Below are 20,874 nucleotides of genomic sequence, written 5' to 3'. Positions count from 1 at the left end.
ATGCTAGTGCCTTGTTGCTGCACGGAGTGCACAAGTATACAAAGCATGGCTCCTTCCGGTTCCCAGTCCCGGCTTAAACATCACTGCGCATGCGCACGTGCCCAACAGTAGTCCCAACCAAATTTCAAGTTGATATATCAGCCCCATGTAGGGGACACAATTTTCCCCAATGTACAGACAAAGAAATAGTTCCAGAGAGATAAGGGGAGCCACTCAGACTTAACCAGTAGGCAAGGGACAAGGCAAGAACCTAATACCAGGTTTCAGACTCAGAAGCTCTTGATGTGTGGTATGTATGCACGTATGTACTGTGTATGCATACATGATCGTGTGTGGATGTGTGGTGTGGAGTTCTGCCTCGATCAGTTTCCACTTTATCATTATTTATTATTATTATTTGGCACCTTATGGCACCTTCGTTTTCTCCGATAGCCCAGAGATGAGGCAGGGGGCTCTAGAAGTCCTTGGTGGTAGTCCAACCTCACCAATTCTCTATGTGACACTGGATATGTCTTTCACTCCCTGGCCTGGTTTTTGTAACTGTAAAATGCAGCATGAAAATGCAGGTGTTTTGCGATGCAGTCTTACCAGATGACAAGGGCAAGGCCTCCACTGAAGAGCAGGGCAGAGCTTTGGAAACACAAAAAGGGCCCACGGAAGGGAGGGAGAAACTCCTCAGAGGCCAAGGTCAACATGACCCATAGACCAAGAATGTGGCACAACCAGGTGAGCAGGACCTGGTAGAGGTGTGGCTGGGCTCCTTGCCAGAAGCCACTAAGGCTGAAGCAGGACAGGTGGTTCAGCCTGGCACACCGGGAGTAAGAGCCCAGATGCTGCAGGAACAGTCACAGCAGAAGTGCCATTGTCCTTGTTGTAAATGTTAGAGGACATTGACATAAGGAACAGGCTCTAGTCACTAACATAGTTGGTGTGGCTCTGGTGGCAGCTGATCCTAACACAACCGACCAGTGAACTGACATTGTCGTTTGCCTGTGCAAGCTCTGCTCTGAACCCCACAGTGTGGTCCCCCACCTGGCGCTGGCGTGTAGCTTGTTTGTAATGAAGGCTATCCCTTGCATTAGGACTGTTTAACAGCATCTCTGGCCTCTGTCCAACTGGATACCGAGAGCATCTCTGTTGTGACAGCCAGAATGTATCAAACCTTGCCCCTTAGACTATATTCTCCAGCACCTGGCAAGTGCCCTGTGTACCTTTCCTGCTAGGTGTGGCTTCTCTCTCATTGTCTGGATACAGCACCTGGATGGAGAGGGACTGCCACCCTCTTGCACGTGCCCATCTTGTCTCTATCAGCTGAAATCCCTGTCCCTGTCACCAGGCACAGGGCCGCTGGTCTGTCTGGGAGCCTCCTCCTGTCCTGTACTTGCTGTTGTGCTAAATTGGGATGTGATGGACTGAGATAGTTCCCGCTGGGGCACGCTTGGAACGCAGCAGGCTGTCACAGCCTTTGGGTTTTGGGCAAGCCCTGTAGAGCCTAGGTTAGATTAGCTAACCTCAGCCAAACTCAGACACTTGAATAAGAACAAATGGTTATAGATTTTACAAATGACTGATGGTTGAGTTTGGGGTCCTTTGTTATGCAGCAATAGCTGACTGATACAGTATACTGCTGAGCAACCAAACAACTCTGCCAAGAGGGGCAGGAGCCTACATTTTCCCACTCATACACATTCCCAGATACCACACACATGCCACCAGCAGTGTGTACACTCCACGTATTCCCATTTCCAACATTAATGAGTGACTCAAGTTTGAAGAAGGGCAGGAGTCAGGCCTCTGAGAGCAGAGACATATCCCTTGGTAGTGATCTCAGGACATAGCCATGTGCACATGGCTGGGGCAGGGAACCTTGGGAGCATACCCTTCCATGAGCATGCACACAGACATGCACTGTCAGGACTCAGCCTAGGACCAGGGTATGAATGGCATACCTGTGGAGGCACAGCCTTATTACACAATGCATAGTACACAATCAACCTGCACATCGGACATGCTGAACTGCCATCCTTGAGGCCATACATGTAGGGAGGGCATGTAGGGAGGGCAGGGGGAATGGGAAGTTGGTTTGTGCAAATGTTTGTGTATCACCTGGCAGGCTCCTCAAAACCCTCTAAGGCAGTAAGTAGCTTTCCCTTTAAGACAAAACAATAAAAAGAAAACATGACTCAGCCAGTGTACTCCTTTGAATTATAATGGTGCTCACTGGGCTGAGGACATAGCTTGAGCAGAATGCTTGCCTAGCCAGTCCAAGGCCCTGGGCACACATGCACCAATACACATATGCGTGCTCGAGAGCATGTGTACACACACACCACACACAAGCATGCACACACAGGTACACGTGCACACGCACATGCACACACCCACAGACACATGTATACATATATACACACACACTGCAGTCATCTGTCTCTACCTATATCTTCTCTTCCTTCACATTGTAGGCCAGATGGAACCTTCTTCTCTTAAATTGCTCTTGTTGGATATCTTGTCACAAAGGAAATAGGAGCTCCCATGGCATAGAGGTGTGTTCAGCACGCCTTGGAAGTAGGAACCCATTGCCCAGCTGTAACTCTGTGAGCTCTCGTGCACACGGAAGCTTCCAGATAAGAAAGAAGCATCATAGTGGATGTTATCGTAAATAAAAAGTAGGTGCCAGACTCAGAAGATGCCACGTTTGAAATGTAAAATGCCGTACAAGTATGAGGACCCTGGTTTGGGTCCCCAGAACCCAGGAAAAGTCCCACATGGTACATACATCTGGAACCCTAGCATTGGATCAGGGGACATGGGAAGACAGACCCCAGGACTTGCTGACAAAATAAGCTAGCCAAATGGTTAGCTCGTGGTAGAACCCAAGAGAGGAAGACATCTGATGTTTATTTCTGGCCTTCACACATGAGCACATATGTACAATTACTCCCAGACACACAAATACACACAGAAAACACATGCACACGCAAACACCAAACACACTTGGCTTGTTTGCTTGCTTGGTTGGTTGGTTTTTGTTGTTGTTTAAGAAAAAAATATCTCCATGATTTGTAGGTTTTTGTCTCCAGACAGTGGCAGGCTTGTAGATGACTGACGCTGATGGGTTTAGTGGCTCTTCATTCTTACAGGGGCCACTCTTGTTTCCAAAACACCCCCTCTATGAAGCAGCCAGAGACCAATATCACGGTGAGAAAAGCACCACTTGCCTTGGACTGCCTTGTAACCCTTACCTTGCCGCAAAGGCCTTCACTGTAGGATTCTTGTCTTTCACTGTTGCTTAAGAGGCAGACTGTCAGGGCTGGGAGGTGGCTCAAGGGATAAAGTGCAACTTGAGGACCTGAGTTTGGAGCCCCAGTGCCAACCAAAAGAACAGGTGCAGTATTGTGTGCCTATAATCCTGGTGCTGGGGGAGGGCTGGGGATGGGAGGATTCCCGGAGGCTCATTGGCTCTCAAGTCCAGTTAAAATGGTGAGCTTAAGCTAGTGAAAGACGCTGTGTTTAAAAAAAAAAAAAAAAAAAAAAGATAGAGAGTAATACAAGAAGACACCTCAAGTGAAACTCTAGCACCACACCCAGATGCAAAGGCAGGCAAACACCACACACACACACATGCACACACACATGCATATAACACACACAGAGGCATACACACATTCACATATACACACACACACACACGCACACACATGCATACATCACACACAAAGAGTAAACAAATAAATGTAACTAAAAACTAGATGACAGTGCCTTACTAATTTAGAAAAAGTTTCCAGAAATCAAGAATAAAATATCAATAGGCTAGGAAAGTTGACATATTCCACTCATTTTGGACATGAAGCATCGGTGCTCTGTTTGAAAGAATGCAGGACCCACAATGATCAGGAAAATGAACGTTCAAACTGGTGAAATAGTTCACCCACCAGAATGACAAGCTGAGGAAAGCCTCTGGCATGAGTGTAGTCACAGCAAAGGCATTCCATTCTCATACTCCATGAGCTGCTGAGGTGTTGGTAAAGTCACGGATGCCTGAGGAAGAGTATGTAAGCAGGGTCCACACCGCAGGCAGGATGAAAATCCCAGGGTAGTGACGGGCAGCACCCTAGGGACCAGCCTAGGGCCTGGCCTTGGTGCTTCTGTTCAGCTGTGTCCCACAGTGGAGATCCCCGAGGATGTTCACGTGGATGACAACCACTCTCAGAGTGGCACAGATGTGAACACCAAAGGACAGGCTTGGAGAAGAGGGGGCTTTCTTAAGGAGGGTGTGGATTCAGAACTCTAAATCAAACTCTCTAACACTGCAGGAAGCCAGGGACGGGCTGGATCTGCTGTTGCCATGGGGATAGGCCTCCAAGCATGCTCCCTCTGACCACTGATAGCTGAGGTGCATCTTTCGTGTCCTGTACATCAGGCACTGTGCCAACCATAGACTCCATTTTACCCTCACAGTGAGCCCATGGAGGCCCTGCTGCTCACAACCATTTAAGGCCAAGGCACAAGGTTGAGTCATGTCCCTCAGAGGTCCACAGCAGGCCCGTGCTAAAGGCTCTGAGACATACACTGACTTTGTCACTTCCACTGTGCACTTGTGACTCATTCCGCTCCTGCATCTGCAGACATATCTGGAGATCAGTTGACACTGACCTCGGTGGCAGAGACTTGAGATGCAGGTGACTGAAGAATGAGTTGAGGATGTAAAAAGTGATTTGGTCCATGAGTTATGTGGGTGTCATCAGCCAGGTTACCTAGCTATTTTTGATGGAGAGAATCTGACAGTCGATCTAGGATCAAAATGGGTCTTCCTGCCTCTTGGCTCCAGCTTGGAAACCCTGCCAGGGACAGCGAGCGATCTTAGAAAGGCAAATGATGAGGCCGGAGATGCAGCTCAGTTGGTAGAAGATCTGCTTAGAGGGCACTGTCAGATCCCGAACACCACATAAATGGTACACTCCTGTGCACACCTGTAATCCCAGAGCTCTGAGACAGGAGGATTACAATCCAAGGTTGTCTTTACCTACATTCTGAGTTTAGGTCAGCCTGGACAGCATGAGACACTGTCTCAAAAGACAGACAGACCACACACACACACACACACACACACACACACACACACACACTAACTATAAGAAGTTTATTTGGATTTAGTTAACAAAAACTAAAAAATATAGTAACTTACCATCAAGAATGAGCCAGGTGGGCTGGAGACATGGCTTAGCCATTAAAGGTTAGGCTCACAACCAAAAATATAAGAATGATCCAGGGAGTAGCACGTGTCTTTAATCCAAGCGTTCTAGAAGCAGAGGCAGGCAGATAGATCTCTGAGTTCAAAGCTAGGTCTACAGAGCGAGTTCTGGGATACCCACAGCTACCTAGTGAGACCTTGTCTTAAAAAAAAAAAAAAAAAAAGAACACCAAGAATCGGGGACAGGGAGATGGTACAGAGCTGTGCAAGCTCATGACAAGTTTGATTCCCAGGACCCACAAAAAGGTAGAAAGACAGAACCAACTCCACAAAGTCACCCTTTCAGCCCACATGTGCTGTGGTAAACAGCATGTGGCATTAGAAAAACAAACGAACCAACAAAAATGCCCCTAACTGAAATACACGTTTAAAAACAAGAATGCCAAGAGTATAAAAAATCAAGCTCATGACCTCCTGAACTGGTAAGGGACACAGCTTGCCTGGAGGCCCTTGAGGACATATATCAATATTCTCAAAGTTTACATTCTGAGGTCAGTCATTCCTGTGGAGGGAGTTTGTCACAGGGAGAAATCTCCAGAGATACAGCATGAGAGCATTGCAGGACACCTCACAGCAGTACCCCCCAAAATGAGCCAGGAATAGGACCCCAAATTTTACTCAGAGGAGGCTACTAAACAAGGCACAAAAGGAGAAGTCAGGCAACAGGATGGGGAGAGGCCACATCAACCTGTCTCCAGCAGCTGTCACCAAGTGGGAAAGGTTGTTCACTGGTAGACTGTACCATACACCAGGGAGTATATGCACGTGTGCCCAGAAATACATGCAGTTAGAACATTAAAGGATCATATAGAATGTCTCAGTTATGTAACAAAGATTGTCCTGACACTGTGATAAACACCGCTGGCAAAAGCGACTCAAGGATGGAAGTCTTTCCTTCGGCTCAGAGTGGGAGAATGTAGTCCATCAAGGCGGGAGAGTCAAGACCTAATGCACTTGGTTACATTGTATCTGCAGCTATGAAGTGGAGTGATTCATACTTGTGCTCGGCTTTTGTCTTTCTTATCTATCTATCTATCTATCTATCTATCTATCTATCTATCTATCTATCTATCAACAAGGTCTCACTATGTAACTCTGACTGACCTGGAACTCTATGGAGACCAGACTGACCTTGAACTCACAGAGATCTCCCCACCTCTACATCCCAAGTGCTGGGGTTAAAGGTATAAGTGCCCGAGATAGTTTCTTTTTCTTGATGTTGTTGAGGGAATAGTGTCTGCCCCCCATTTAGGGTAGGTTTTTCACCCCCTAGTAAAGACAGCTTCTCAGAGGCATGCTCAGAGGAATGTAATCTAAACAATCTCTCATAGTTGGGAGAGGGTTTGTCTCCTAGTAATAACAGATCCTGTCAAGTTGACAACATGCACCATCACATAGACATTTTACATATACATGCACATATACATATGAGTATATATACATACATATATTTATAAAGCATAACATCCTACAGGATGTGCACTGAACCATTCTTGATGACTGTCCTTGTGGGTTGGAGGTGGGAAAGACAAGTGAATTTTACTTCTAACGTTTTTTCACATTAAGCACTGCTTTCTTGTGGCAGTCGGTACAAGTCAATAAATACTGGTACCCAAAGAGGTCAAAATTACTCAGCATGTCCTGGTCCACAGAGTGCTGGGTGAACTGATGGCATGATGGTTAGGATGGCAGAAGTGCATCCTGCTTTTGGGAAATGAAGTCACGGCCACAGATACACAACATATGCTGTCCCCCACTGTGAAACTACAGAGGCTCTCAACCAGAGGGCACTGGTTGCTTGCCCTTCAGATGTACTGGCTCATGCTATCCCCTAGAAACAGCTTGTGTTTCCCTGGTCTCAGAGCATTGATGGTCCTCTCACCAAATCTAGGCAAGAGTCAGCAGATGCTACAGCATCTTGGCTCAGCTACTGCTCACCAACCACAATGAGTGGCTGCCAGGAACAAAGTCACCACGTGGCTGTGGCCAGGGAGATGGCTCAGCTGGTAAAGACATTTGCCACCCAACCTGACAACCTGGGTTCCATCTCTAGCTCTCACAGGGTGGGAGGAGAAAGCCAGCTCATGCAAACTGTCCTCTGACCACCCCCTACACACACACACACACAAGTGAGTACATGTAATGTAAATGTTTGCTAGTTGCCGCGTGGGAAATGGAACTTTCCTTGCAATTTTGGGTGGCTAACAAAAAATATTTCTACGGGGGAGTGGAATGAGATCGTGCCATAGCCACCTTGCTCAGATGGGACTTTAAGGCTCCTCCCAAGATCAACACTGTATGTTACACAGTTTTTAAGATTCTGTGCCTTGGCTCTGTTCACTTTTTAGGAAGTCCTACTAGACGGCCCTCTGACTTTTGCCACACACCAATGCAAACCTTTCTGTGTTTTCCTCCCAGACTGCCTATTTGGCCTTCCACCTCCCTGTCCACCGGGAACTTCACAAACCAGCATTGAGATTTAATTCATCGGATGACTTTTCCCCCCAACAGATCTGAGGGGCCAGCCCTGGACTGCTACATTCACACAGGCGAGGGGAGCCATGCTGAATGGAGTGTGACCAGGAGGTTGTGGCCTCACTGAAATTTTCTGGATAAATAAATGACTCAGTGACTGCCTGGTGAGAGGAATAGTCTTGGTGGTAGGAGACTTGACATGGTGACTTGTGGATGGTATATGATGTCTAGCCTAGAGAAGATGCAGCCATACCATCCCAGGGATGTGGTTTTCAGTTGGGGGACAGTAGACTCCATTGTCAACAAACAGAAAGAGAATCTGCTGTTCAAGGTTCATGGTGGGAGTTCACTGTAAAGCATCCGTTGATCATGTATTTATCATTTTGATAAACAAAACTATTCAGTATATTGTACATTGGAGGACAATATAATTCAGTATATTGTATATTTTCGGTGGTATTTTTTTTTCAGTTTTATTTGTGTGTATATATGTATATGTGTGTATGGGTCTGTGTGTATGTGTGTGTGTATATGTGTGTATCTGTGTGTCTATGTATATGTGTATGTATGTATGTATGTGTGGAGATTTGTGAGTGTCTATGTATGGGTATGTGTATGCCTGTGTATGTGTATGCATGTGTGTGTATGGGTATGTGTGTGCCTGTGTATGTGTATGCATGTGTGTGTATGGGTATATGTGCATGTATGTGTGTATGTATGTATGTATGTATGTATGTATGTATGTGGTGTGTGCATGGGTGTGCTCACCTGTGCAGGCCAAAAGTGGCCCTTTGCATTAGTTTCTGCCTCTAATTCTTGAGACAGCGTCTCTTGCTTGATCTGCAGCCCCCAGTTTCAGACAGACTGGCTGAGGAGCTGGAGAGATCCACCTGGCTCCACACAGCCCCCGCCCTGGCTCTGGGGTCAGAGGTGCACTCACCGTACCTGGCTTTTACCTGCACGCTTTGGATCTGAACTGAGGTCCTTGAGTGTTTGCACAGCAAGCACTTCGCCCATTAAGCCGTCTCATTGGCCTCATTCACTAGGACTTTCTTTAAACACTTAGAAAACTGTAACAATGCTGGGCATGGCGACCTCAGCACCGGGGAGGCTGATGCAGAAGGACGATGTCTCAAAAACAGTACAAATAAAACTTAAGACAGTGTTTACGTAACCCTGCCGTTTGGAGAGCTGCTGTTCTGAAAGTGAGCACGCCGTTTTTGTTCCCTTCGTATTGTTGTGAGTAAACAAAAGGGAGGCTATGAAATTTCACACTCTTAAAGGATCATTCGTTTGCTCACCCAGCCACAGTCATTGAGCACATTCAGTGCCCAGACGTTCTCACAGGTGGATCAGAATTCATAGACTCAGGAGATTAAGGCAGGGGTCGGAGAAAGAAGAGTCACCTTAGTAGACAGGTTGTTAGGTAGGCCGATAGAGATTATAGATAGGTCAATAGAGGGATGGACAGACGGATGGATTGGACAGACAGATGGAGCGAGAGGTAGCGGATGGCTACAGTGATAGAGCAGTAGATAAGAGTGACGAGATGAATGTATAGACACATAGAATAATGAAGGCCCCTCGAAGATGTCTGCATTTAACCCTCAGAGTTTGTGACTATCTTCTGACAGTGGGTGGGGGGACTTTACAGATGCAGCTGTGATTGTTCAGGCCCTCAAGATGAGGGAGAGCCTGGATGATCTGAGTGGGCCCAAGGCCATCACTGATGTCACTCTGTTAGTGGCAGAGGCAGGAAGGAGAGGCAATGGAGATGGAAGGGAAGGTCAGAGCCAAGAGTCGAAGGTACTCAATGCTGGCATTGCAGATGGGGGAGGCTGTGAAGCAAGCAACGCATGGGCCCTTTGCATCTGGGAAAGGAAGCCTCGAAAGTCTGATGGTGGAGAAAGAGACCTTGGTTTGAGGACTCCCAGTACACTGGACTCAAAGATAGTAGCTGGTGTTTCATGTCTCTGAACAGTAGTAACAGGAAGCCAACACATCTGACAGACTGACTGGGGCAAAGTGGACAGACAAACAGGCTTCACCTGTTGAGCCCATTGCCCTCTGTGTGTCAGAGCCCCCACACTTCCCCCACAGGCACTCAAGGAATGTGCTATGTGGCACAAAGATCTATCTGTGTGAGTACCACTCCCTGCCAGAGCCCTAAGTCACCCCGAGAGTACCAACCCTGCTTCCTTCCTGAATCTCTTCCCGGGGAAGGACCACAGCCAGTCTCCAGGTGTTCAAGCTGAAATGTGTGTGGCAGGAGCTGTCACACCTGTAATCGTCCATTTAAGATTGGATGTGCCCAAGCTAGTCCCCAGCATCACTTAGAATTGTTAAGAATCAGGACTAGCCTAAGGTACTCTCGCCTCACAGAACTGTTGTGAAGACTGAAGTGACACCTGTTCCCCACACACAGCAGATCCAGTCCTCCCTCCGCCACCCTTGATACCGGTACCTGCAGCCCAGGTGGGCCCATCGCCCCGGCTGCCTGGAGATGCGGGCTCGTGGGATCCGGGGACAGGGTGAGGCCAGGGGCAGCAGAGCCAGCCCCTCCATCTGGACAGCAGGGAGAAGGGATGGCTCTGTCATGGACAGGCACACACAGCTACTAACGCTGCCTCTGGGACTGAAAGAATCACTCACGGTGAGAGTCGGAGGAAGGTGGCAGGGCTTGTGGCACACCCTTCTAAGACACCCCCATACTGAGGTGGGACTGGCTCAGCCAGAACCGCCTACAGGCAGGTATGTGTGAGCACACACTTCTTGGCCCCTAGCCAAAATAGAAATGACACAAAAAGAAGCAGACATGAATTAAGCATGTTACACATGCCTATACTTCCAGAAGTTAGAAGGTATCGAAAGAGGGTCATGAGATCAAGCTCAGCCTGGGCTGGAAAGATGGTTCAGCAGTTAAGAACACTGGCTGTTCTTCCAGAGGACTGAGCTTCGATTCCCCCAGCACCTGCATGGCAGCTCACAACCATCTGTAACTCCAGTTCCAGGAGATTCAAATATCCTCTTCTGGCCCATGTGGGCTTTATATGTATATAGTACAGACATATATGCAGGCAAAATATCCATACACACTTTTTTAAATCTAAAAGAAAAAAAAAACATTAAAAAAAAAAGTCAACCAGCCAAACACACTTGCTCTCATCTCCCACAGTCTTCCCAATTTCAAAACAAAACCGAAAGGAAAGAATAAAGCTAGTGGCTGGTGGTGACCCAGGGCTTCACCTTGGCTTAGTCTCTTCTGATAAGTCTCTGCGAGCTGCAGTTCTACATCACGAAAGAAGGGACCATGGGAGCTCTAATTTGCAGGCAGTCCTTGCTGGATCAGTCAGACCATGCAGATGTACAACTAACTGCCTCCCCAGACAGAACTCCTTCCTCAGGACACAAAAGAACCACATCCCAGGAAGGGGGAGGAGATGGAGTCTGAATGCTGACGAAGCTCCTCCCTGTGAATCTGCGTGGAGGACAGGCGTGAGGCTGGCACAACATGAGGGTTCATGGGGCTTTGACTGAGGATTATAGTAGGTGCTTAGTGAAGGATGGGTGCATAGGTGGGTGGGCAGGGAGTGGGTGGATGGACACACATGTGGACAGATGGATGGGTGGACAGACGGATGGATGAAGAATGAGGGGTGGGATGAGAAAATGGCTGAATAAGGGGATAGAGAGATTACATTGGTTAAGAGAACTTCTGCTCGTCTGTGGGCTGGAGTTGCAATTCCCCAGCGCTCACACTGATTGGGCCACAACCACCTTCAATTCCAGTTCCAGGGAATCCAATGCCCTCTTCTGGCCAGCTTGGGCACCTGCTCATGCATGGTGTACATATGTGTACACACACACACACACACACACACACACACACACACACATACACATCTTAAGAAAATGGCTGAGTGAGAGGGATAACCAGGAGGACCTTTAAGCGGGAGGATAGGTAGCTGATGGAAGGACAGATGGACAGAGAAGAATGTCTCTGTGGGGGAAGGGAGACAGCAGGCCTGGGTGAAGTGATAAATCAGCCAGCCACTGGGGAATATCGAATGGATGCAGAAATGTGTGCCAAGTGAGGAAGGTAAGGCCTGACTAAATGACTAACCTAGAACCACAAATCCAGCTGCCGGGAGAAAGCAAGGGTGAGTAATCAGCCTGGATCCTGCAGGGGAGGCTTTGAGCCTCTGACAGGAAGTGCCACCTCCCAGCTTCCTGGAGAGTTGTGTCTTCAGAATGAAGCCTGGAGGTGGGAGTATGCCCCACCTCAGCACCCCTGGTGACATTCCTCACCCCCATGGCCCTGTCACTGGAGTATCGGCCAGGCTGGCTAGGTCACAGTGGTGACTCAGACCCGTGGGCCCTGCACCTGGCAGCCTGCCAACACCTCCCTTAAGCAACCTGAGATCTGGACAACCTTCTTCCTGCTGAACTCCTTCTGTGTCCCTCACACCAGGAGGCCCCAGAGACCATGTTCTGGGCTCAGAATCTGTTCTATAGCTCTGTGCCCACTATACAGCGCATTACCCTAGGACAAAGCTATTCCATTCTGTACAGTATACTGGTGCCTCATCCGGAGGACCACCCTCAGCTTTCCCACTAAGCTCTGTGACTTCTGGCAAACGCCTTAATTACTCTGGTTCATTTAAATGAAAGCATTTCGTGTACTGAGTGTCTGTGGTAAGGACTCAGAGAAACCTACAACAAATACTTTAATTGCCCCTGGCCTACATGAGACATAGGGGCCTGACTTTTTTTATTATTTAATTTATTTCTATATGAGTGTTCTGTGTGAATATATGGTATATGTCAAAAAAAGGGGGGGGGGGCATTAGATCTCATTACAGATGGTTGTGAGCCACCATGTGGTTGCTGGGAACTGAACTCAGCTAACTCTGGAAGAACAGCCAATGCTCTTAACAACTGAGCCATCTCTCAAAACCCCCTGACTTTCTTTTTTAATGAAAATATATAGGCCACTTACAAAGTATCAGCCAAGCTCTGCCCTGCATGGGTGTCCCTCCATGCAGATTAAAGTCCTAACCCCCATGATATGAGAATGTGACTGTATGTGGACACAAGGTGTTGATAAAGGAAATCAAACAAAAAGGAACCATTAGAACAGGCTCTCTGTCAGTGTAAGCAGGGTCCTGGCACAGAGGGTAAATCTGGGGGAGACAGCATGGAGACAGACATCCAGGGAGACTGTGTGAAGACAGGTTTGATGACATTGCCTCAGGCCAAGGAATCGAGTCACAGCCACCAGATAGATGTTGGGGGGGGAGGGGGCGGGGCAGGACTCTCACTCACCTCACACTGGCAGCTTCTGTCACCCAGAGATACTGCCTGCTGCTGCTCAAGGCCCCTGAGAGTGTTCCCTGCAGGATGGCTCCCTAGAAGGGACTGTGTTGGCTCTGCAGATGAGGATATAAGGCTCAAAGCAATTGAAGGGGTAGATGGGAGGGCTGGGCACTGAGGATCAGGAGTCCCGGCCTGTAACCCAAAGTGCAGAGGAGAAAGCCAGAGGGAGTGACTGTCGGTGTGACAAGGAACATGGGACAGTGTGAGAGACCTAGATGCTGTCAGAAGGACCCAGGCACCCATATTATGATGGTAGCTATCTTCAACATCTGACTGGGTGTGACCAGGGATATAGCCTGCATCAGAGGTCCAGACAATCGTGTCTTCTTCCATCAGTCCAAGGGGGTACAGAAGGGCCTGGCTGCTCCTGCTTTCCCTCAGGGTCCATCTCACATACTTCCAGACAGGTTGGGGCAATAATCTGGGGGCTGGGCTGCATGCCCAGGACTGCAGGGAAGCTGAGCTTTGACCTCTGAGCTGCTACTGGGGTTGCTTGTACCAGGATTTATGGCGAAGACTCCAGGCAAAGCCAGGGGCATCTCCAGCCATGCTGAATTGGGACCATTCCCAAAGGAAGCCCAGCCCCATTACGCAGATGAAAGCCCAAGCAGAGCTTTGTGTGTGTGCATGTGAGTGTGTATACATGTGAGAACACTGGGGGGGTGTTTGAGTCTATGTGTGTGCCTATGTGGTGGGGGATGAAATAGAGAAACATGGTCTTCTCATGAGTCCTTGACTCTGACAGGACATGCCACCTTTCATGGGAAGTCTTGAGAACTTCTGCAAGCTACACTGTGGGGTTGTATCATACACACCACAGCATGCTCTGAACCTTCTGGAACATTTCCACATAGGGGCAGGCTTGTGGGTGAAGTACAGGCCTCCACTGGAAGGAGAGAAGAAGCCCCCATTCAGCAACATCAGCTGGGCTCAGATCCCAAAGGCCAGTGCTACACTGGATGAAAGAGCTGAGACTCCAGCCAGGAGCACAGGGAGCCACAGATGGTTTTTTAAGGAGATGGGGTAGGGGTGTTTTGATGTATGCCGTGGGTGACTCTGACAGGACAGAAGGAGGAGTAGCAGATGGCCACAGATTAGAAAGTCAGGCTCTGTCTTCTCCCTGGGAGAATTTCAGTGGTGGTGACCAGCAGGATGCTGGAGGAGAAGCCTGTCCCCTCCCATGGACCATCTTCCAGTTGCCTTAGGGTAACCAGAGGGCTTCAGGAGACTTTGATGATTCTCCAAGGCCCAGAACCTTAAAATGCAGCCAGGCAGTGACACACACCTTTAATTCCTGCACTCTAGAGTCAGAGGCAGACAGATCACTGTGAGTTTGAGGCCAACCTGGTTTACATAGCAAGTTCCAGGCCAGAACTACTGAGACACCTGTCTCAATGTGTGTGTGTGTGTGTGTGTGTGTGTGTGTGTGTGTGTGTGTGTTAAATGCTGTGCATCAGCACCTGGCTGAGGAGTCACTGGAGCTGGGTTTGACTCCCTGCCCCTCCAACATGACTTGGCAAAGTTACTCAACTGCTATGCCTCAGTTTCCCTCTCTGTAACTCAGTTATAAGTTAATCAAGATAACCTCATAGAACTCTTACTAACAACAGTCCTGTATGAAGCACTTAGGATAGTGTGGGTCACACTACTCATAAATACTCCTATGGTAAAGTGACCACAAACAACACACTGTAGACATTCACACTACAGTCTCATCAAGGATCATGCCTGTGGTGACACTGAAAGCTCAGAGGGCTTGCCTTTGCCAGAACACATGAGGCTGGGACAGGCCAGAGAGGGCCATGCTGAATGAATGGACATCAGAAGCTCTGTCGGGGTACAAGAGTACCCCCATTTCTTTAATAGGTAAACAACACATCTTGTAAGTTGAGCTGGCCCCCATAAGCTGCTTGGGCCTGGCTCTTCCAGGCTCCAGGTCATTTGTGATGATGGAGAATGGATGGTTTGGCAAGAGGCTTGGCAGGTCTGACAAACTGGAGGTCCCAGGGAAGGCCCATCAGTCACCAGTGTTCTCTTCCCTCCATCCACTTAGGCCCAGATGACACCTAGATAAACAAGTCATAAACACGTGGGGCTTGGGCTAGAAATGAAGTCAGAATGAAGAATAAGGGATGCAGAGCAACAGTGGGTTGGGGAGGGCTCTCTGTAGATGGGCAGAGCCCTTTGGATGGGGATGTGACTTGGTGGTACAGAGCTTGCCTAGTATGCTTGAGACTCTGAGTTCAAGCCCTAGCACTACTAAGACACATAAATAAATAAATAAATAAATAAATAAATAAATAAAGCCATAGCAAAGAGTCATCTCAAACACAGAGGCTTCTAACTGTGGGGCCTTGTGTGATTTCAACAGTCATGAAGCCTCCCCTGTCTACCAACTTGAGAGCACACACTTACAGGAGAGTTTTTCCAGGGAAATGCCTCACTTGGTGAGGCTGTGACCCAAGAAACTTAAACAAGGACTCTGAAGCTCAGGGAGGGCTCAGTGAGGGGCCCCACTTCTCAGTCTCACCTCCTCCCTCTGCCACAGCTGGATGTGAAGGAGCCTGGAGGCTGAGCCCCAAGCTCCCTGGCTGGAGCAGGGAGGAAAGAGGAGGGAACAGGGCCATTGGGCTTTTGCTTTGTGGGGAGGCAGTGGGAATTTCATCCATTCCGGACATGGAGAGCTTAAATGAACAGATGACAGAGCTCAGAGGAAGATTAGAGTGACAACACTCATTTGGAGGCCACTGGCTAGTGCCAGCAAGCATTAGCCCAGTGGAATGGGTTCCAAGGCTCTGCTCCTCTGGGTAATGCTCCAAGTTCCCACGCATGCATGGAGGTGAGAACATCCTCCCACAGCTTTCACGGTGAGCGTGTGGGAAGGACACTCTGCATGTTCCAGGACCACCAACCAAGAATGACTGGTATCATGGGCTTCAGCTGATGTGTGTGCAACTCTCCCACTCTGTGTGTGGCAGGCAGGGATTTGGGTGTTTGGATCCCCCATTACCTAGGTTTCTGGAAAGTGGCACTAGCCACACCAAAGGAAAGTAGTACAGAGTCAAGGAGCCTGGGGGGGGGGGCACTGTAGTATCCACTACTGGGGGAACCCCTGACAAGTGACATTTGAGCAAGTCTTGGGAGGTTAAGAAGGGGTATCTGACAGCTTCAGGGAGCCCCTGAAGCCATGGAGATCATGGCAGGACAGTCAGTTCTTCAGTAAGGCCAAGGCTCAGGGTGTCCATACAGCGAGGCAGCCTGTTCCAAGGGTCAGCTGCTGAGGCTTTGTGTAGATCCAGGGCCTTCTTTATAGCCTCCCATTCCTAGCCAGGTCTTACCTGGTAGAGCAGGCTCACCAGTGGAGCCTGTCCTCTTGGCCAGGACATGTTCCATCACAGTCAGACTCGAATGGTCCTTTGCTCCAGGGCTCCCAGTTGAAGCATAAATCTGAATCATCTTCCTTTGACTCTGTGGAGACCAGAGATAAAGCTTCTGGGATGGGCACAGCCTGTAGTGCTCCCCCGCTCCAGAGGAGATACCTGCCAAGCCTGGGGTCCACGTAGCCCTTTATGAGACCAGAAGCTGGGGTGGGGTGGGGGTAGCTCTGAGACTTCATGACCTTGGATGGAGAACAAGGAGGGACCTAGAAATAAGATTCTCTCAGAGACAGTGGCCATATCCACCTACTAAAAACAGCAGGACCCAGGAAGTTCACGGATACCCCACTGCTCACTGCTGCAGTCTGAATGGGAAATGTCCTGCACAGGATCATGGGAACTCTTGGTCCCCAGCTAGTGGAAGTCTGTAGAAACTGCAAGAAGTGGAGCCTCTAGAGAGTGTGGAGAGCTGGGGACCACCTGGAGATTTTAGCAGCTTCCCCCTACCTGTTCTCTGTGTCCTGATGTGATATGACAGACACCCAGGCTCTGCCACACCCTCCCCATCATGGTCCCCACTTAAACCAGGAGCCAAAACGAAGTCTTCCTTCCCTAACTGGCTTTTGTCTGTTTTTTTTTTTTTTTTTTGGGGGGGGGGGTGTTGTGGTCACAAGAATGGTAATGTACCTGCTGCACTGGGCATTGTCCAGAAAAAACACCCAGTCCCTGACCTGCCTATCATTCATCTTCTAGGCTGCTCATCATCAAATATCTGTGCTCTCTACTGCCTGGTGGTAAATGCACGTGTGGATGCCAGAATTCCTGAAGGCACACACATCTATCAGGAGAGGCCTAGATGACTCAACCACCCTTCACTCCATAGGAGACCTGGTCAAGACACTCAGGGGCACACCTGAGGCCAATGACTGACTGACCCCTATCTGTGGTTTTCAGCTTGAATGCTGAGTTAGAAGACAATGATGCCCACCACCTCTGAATGGTCCCCAAGAGCAAAGGGCTTATTTCAAAGGTGGAGTTAAGATGTCCTCTCCAGAGAGCCCACCCACTCCTATCCTCCCTCCCACCATGACAAAACCATCACCAATTCAGTCAACACTGATTGAGCCTACAAGCACCTGCTGTGTGCCATGTCCTCAGGTCCTTGTGTTCCTGCAACAAGAGCTCTAGACCTGGTAAAGTATCTTCAGTCTGAAAGATGTGGTGTGTGTGTGTGTGTGTGTGTGTATGTGTGTGTGTATGTGTGTGTGTATGTGTGTGTATGTGTGTGTGTATGTGTGTGTATGTGTGTGTGTGTATGTGTGTGTGTGTGTATGTGTATGTGTGTATGTATGTGTGTGTATGTGTGTGTGTATGTGTGTGTGTGTATGTGTGTGTGTGTGTGTGTGTGTGTGTGTGTATGTTGGGGGTTATGATCAGCTTCTCTTGTGCTGAGCAAACTGAGGTTCAGGCAGCCTGGCTCTAAAGCTAATAGATGTAGCACAAGGATTTGAAGTTTGTGCTGGTAACTCTTCATAGGTTGTGACCTTGGCCAGGTTGCTTCTCCTTTCCAGGCCTCAGTTTCCCCACCTGGGCAATTAGGATTGCTTCCTAGGGTTATCCTCGGGATTGGAGGGAGATGGTATGCGACCCCCATTCAGTATAACTTCTATGTGTTCAGAAGAGGTTAACTTTACTACATACAAACAAGGAGGAAGACAGATGCTGGAAGATATATAGGGTTTTGGTTTTGAGAGAGTCTCACGTATCCCAGACCTCAAATTTGCTATGTAGCTAAAAATGACCTGATCCCCCTCATCTTTACCTTCAGAGCACTGGGATTACACCTGTGCTACCATGCCTGGTTTATGCAGTGCGGAAGCACAAACCTATGGCTTCTTGCATGCTATGCAGGCATTCTACCAATTTACACCAGCGCTGGAGATAGCTTCCACAGTCAGCACATAAGCATTTGAGCCCCCCTGCTGCCAGGCCTAATGCCTGGGCTGGGCCCCAAGGGAGGGCTCTAACTCAACCTGAAAGTGACTTGAATAAGCTTTAAAACATGTTTCTCAGAAACCTAAGGCCCTTCGAGGAGGCTCTTGTCAGGAAATAGTAACAAGACCATTAGCAGCCCACACAAGGCGGATGGTGAGGCAGGCTGTCACAGGGTGCTGCTCTTGTTGCCTCAGTAACTTGTGACCAGAGCTGGCAGCATGCTGGGTACACTGTTGCCCAGTTAGCCTAAGGTCACAGAGCCAAGAAGCAGAGAAAGAAGCCTCTGGGTTAAGGGGAGTATTTATGGAGCCAGACGCCTCTTACCGTATCCCACCCCACCTGTCCTTTAGACTCTTTCATGGCCAGTTTTGTCTGGGTCTTTAGCTCAGTGGTTCTCAATTTTCCTAATGCTGCAACTGTAATTTTGCTGTTATGAATTATAATGTAAATATCTGATACATGACCCCTGTGAGGTTGTTTTGACTTTCCAAGAGGGTCTCAAGCCACAGGCCGAGAACCACGGCTGCAGCTACTCTTGCCAGTTTGCTGAGGTCAGGCTCACTGTCAACGGGCTTCCATGATCTGAGTCCCAGAGAAGGTCAGCTCGTCTCTAATTTTGGTCTGGCCAAAATAAACAGGATAGTATGTGAGTGACCCCCAAAACAGCAAAGGTTGCTGTGCTCTGCCAGGCCAGTTGTTTACAAAAGTACACAGGGAAGGATCTGAGTAAAGCTGAAAGCCAGCCCAGGATCTGCTCCATGTCTTTTGCACAGAAGGAAGCACCTTTTCCTATTTCAGCAGTGCCTCCCCCCTTCAGCAGCCCCGCCTGTGAACTAGCAGGGGCCCTGAGGGGCTGCAGACAAACCGGAGCATACTGCTTCAAACAAGGGAGTCTATCAGGATTAAGGAACCCCCATCTGCCAACATGATGCTGCACACCTTTAATCCCAGCTCTCAGGAGGCAGAGGTAGGGGGCTTTGAGTTCAAGACCCTACATAGTGAGTTCCAGGACAGCCAGGGCTATCTGATAAGATTATATCTCAAAAAAAAAAAAAAAAAAAAGCAAACAAAAATGGAAAGAAGAGTATAGGACCCTTTTTCTTACAGTTGAACTGCATTTTAAATGCTGTGCAACCTCCCTTCTGTAATTGTTTCAGAGAACTTTATTCTGATTAGGCCCCTGCCCAGCTCCAGATTTAAAGTCCAGCCTGAACCAGCTCACCTTGACTAAGTAAGAAGTGTAACCAGACGATCATCAAAAACAGCAGCAAAGCCACAGGCAGACAGAGCCAGAAAACCAGGAAAGAGAGTGTGAGGTCGTTCACCAGCGGCACCAGAGGGTACTTCATTGTGTACCTGTGGCCCTCCAGGGCCACCTGGATTCAGCGGGAGGGCTGGCCCTGAGGACCTGTCGGCTTGGCCAGGCTCTGCTTTCAGCCCAATTGTGACTTACGGGGAGTGTGATGTAACAAGGAAGTCACAGTGTCCTCAGGCAGAGAGAGCCTACAGCGGCGGAAGCTGAGTGAGGCGGGCTGGAAGATACTCTGCCTTGGAGAGTCCCAGGCTTCTAAGGATGGCCAGCACTGGCCTGACCCAGCAGTCACTGGGCTCATGTGAGCCTTTGACCTTCTTATGAAAGAAAACTGAGTAATTCTAGAATCAGAAAAACAGGACAAGCATCAGCCCATGTAAGGTACTTGCATACTCGTGGTTACAGTGTGGCCAGGAACCAGGCAAGTCCCTGGGTCTTCCCTCCCTGTAGCACATACATATATATGTTGCCAAGTTCATGAGACAGAGGACTATAGGGAGTGGAGGGAGCTCAGCGCTGCAAGGTAAGAGGCTAGAGAGCTCCAGCAATAGTTGTGTGGCAGGAAAGACAGGTCCAGCATTGTCACACTGCCAGCCCTCACAACCGTGAAAATCTGGCTGTTTTGGAGGTGGGCAGTGTGGAGTCTCCCAAGTTCAAAACAGGAGATTGGGGAGAAAGGTATAAAAATGCCACTCCACAAGAATGAGGCCCAGAGTTGGGATCTCCAGAATCCACATAAAGTCAGGTGTTCTTGTTCGTCCGCCTATAAATCTCAGCAGCGGCAGGGAACCCTAGATAGAGCCAAGCTGGCTAGCCAGAATAGCTGAAATAGCTAATTCAGCAAGAGCACCTGTGTCAATATATAAGGTAGAGATTGATGAGAAAAACACCTTGGACAAAACCCGCCCTCCTTCTCCCCCCCACCCCCCGCCACCCCCCAGACAACATCTTAGGCTAAGTCTGTCAGGTCACTTAAAACTTTAACACAGTAATTTACCTTGAAGTTTCACCCACTTATCCTTATTCGTTTTAGTGAGGGACTTCTAAAAGCTTGCCCCCTTATCTCAGTGGGCAAGACAAATGCCATC

At 48.8% G+C, this 20,874-nt stretch overlaps 2 protein-coding genes across 4 annotated transcripts in view; both read right to left on the bottom strand.

Moving 5' to 3' along the window:
* The window catches only part of Arhgap40 (Rho GTPase activating protein 40), a 35,859-nt gene extending 25,440 nt beyond the window's left edge, over positions 1–10,419 (bottom strand). Inside the window, exon 1 of one of the 3 annotated variants that reach the window (XM_076930152.1) lies at positions 10,191–10,419. In XM_076930152.1, coding sequence (XP_076786267.1) covers positions 10,191–10,324 — 134 coding nt within the window. In that variant the 5' untranslated portion in view covers positions 10,325–10,419. Of the gene's footprint in view, positions 1–3,242; positions 3,347–10,190 lie in introns of those variants that run through there. The other 2 variants (XM_034495572.2, XM_076930154.1) reach the window with 2 other exon arrangements.
* Positions 10,420–14,929: 4,510 nt separating this feature from the next.
* Adig (adipogenin) lies at positions 14,930–19,921 on the bottom strand. The gene is made up of 3 exons (XM_034496202.2): positions 19,697–19,921; positions 16,441–16,570; positions 14,930–15,168 (listed from the first exon to the last, which is right to left on the bottom strand). The coding sequence occupies exons 1-2, from the start codon at positions 19,821–19,823 to the stop codon at positions 16,455–16,457; spliced, it is 243 nt and encodes an 80-aa protein (XP_034352093.1). The 5' UTR covers positions 19,824–19,921; the 3' UTR covers positions 14,930–15,168; positions 16,441–16,454.
* Between the last annotated feature and the right edge of the window lie 953 nt (positions 19,922–20,874).

The sequence above is a fragment of the Arvicanthis niloticus genome, chromosome 2, assembly GCF_011762505.2.
Source record: "Arvicanthis niloticus isolate mArvNil1 chromosome 2, mArvNil1.pat.X, whole genome shotgun sequence".
In the NCBI taxonomy this organism is placed as follows: domain Eukaryota; kingdom Metazoa; phylum Chordata; class Mammalia; order Rodentia; family Muridae; genus Arvicanthis; species Arvicanthis niloticus.
The sequence above is the reverse complement of the archived record's forward strand: the minus strand, read 5'-3'. Positions and strand labels throughout refer to the sequence as shown.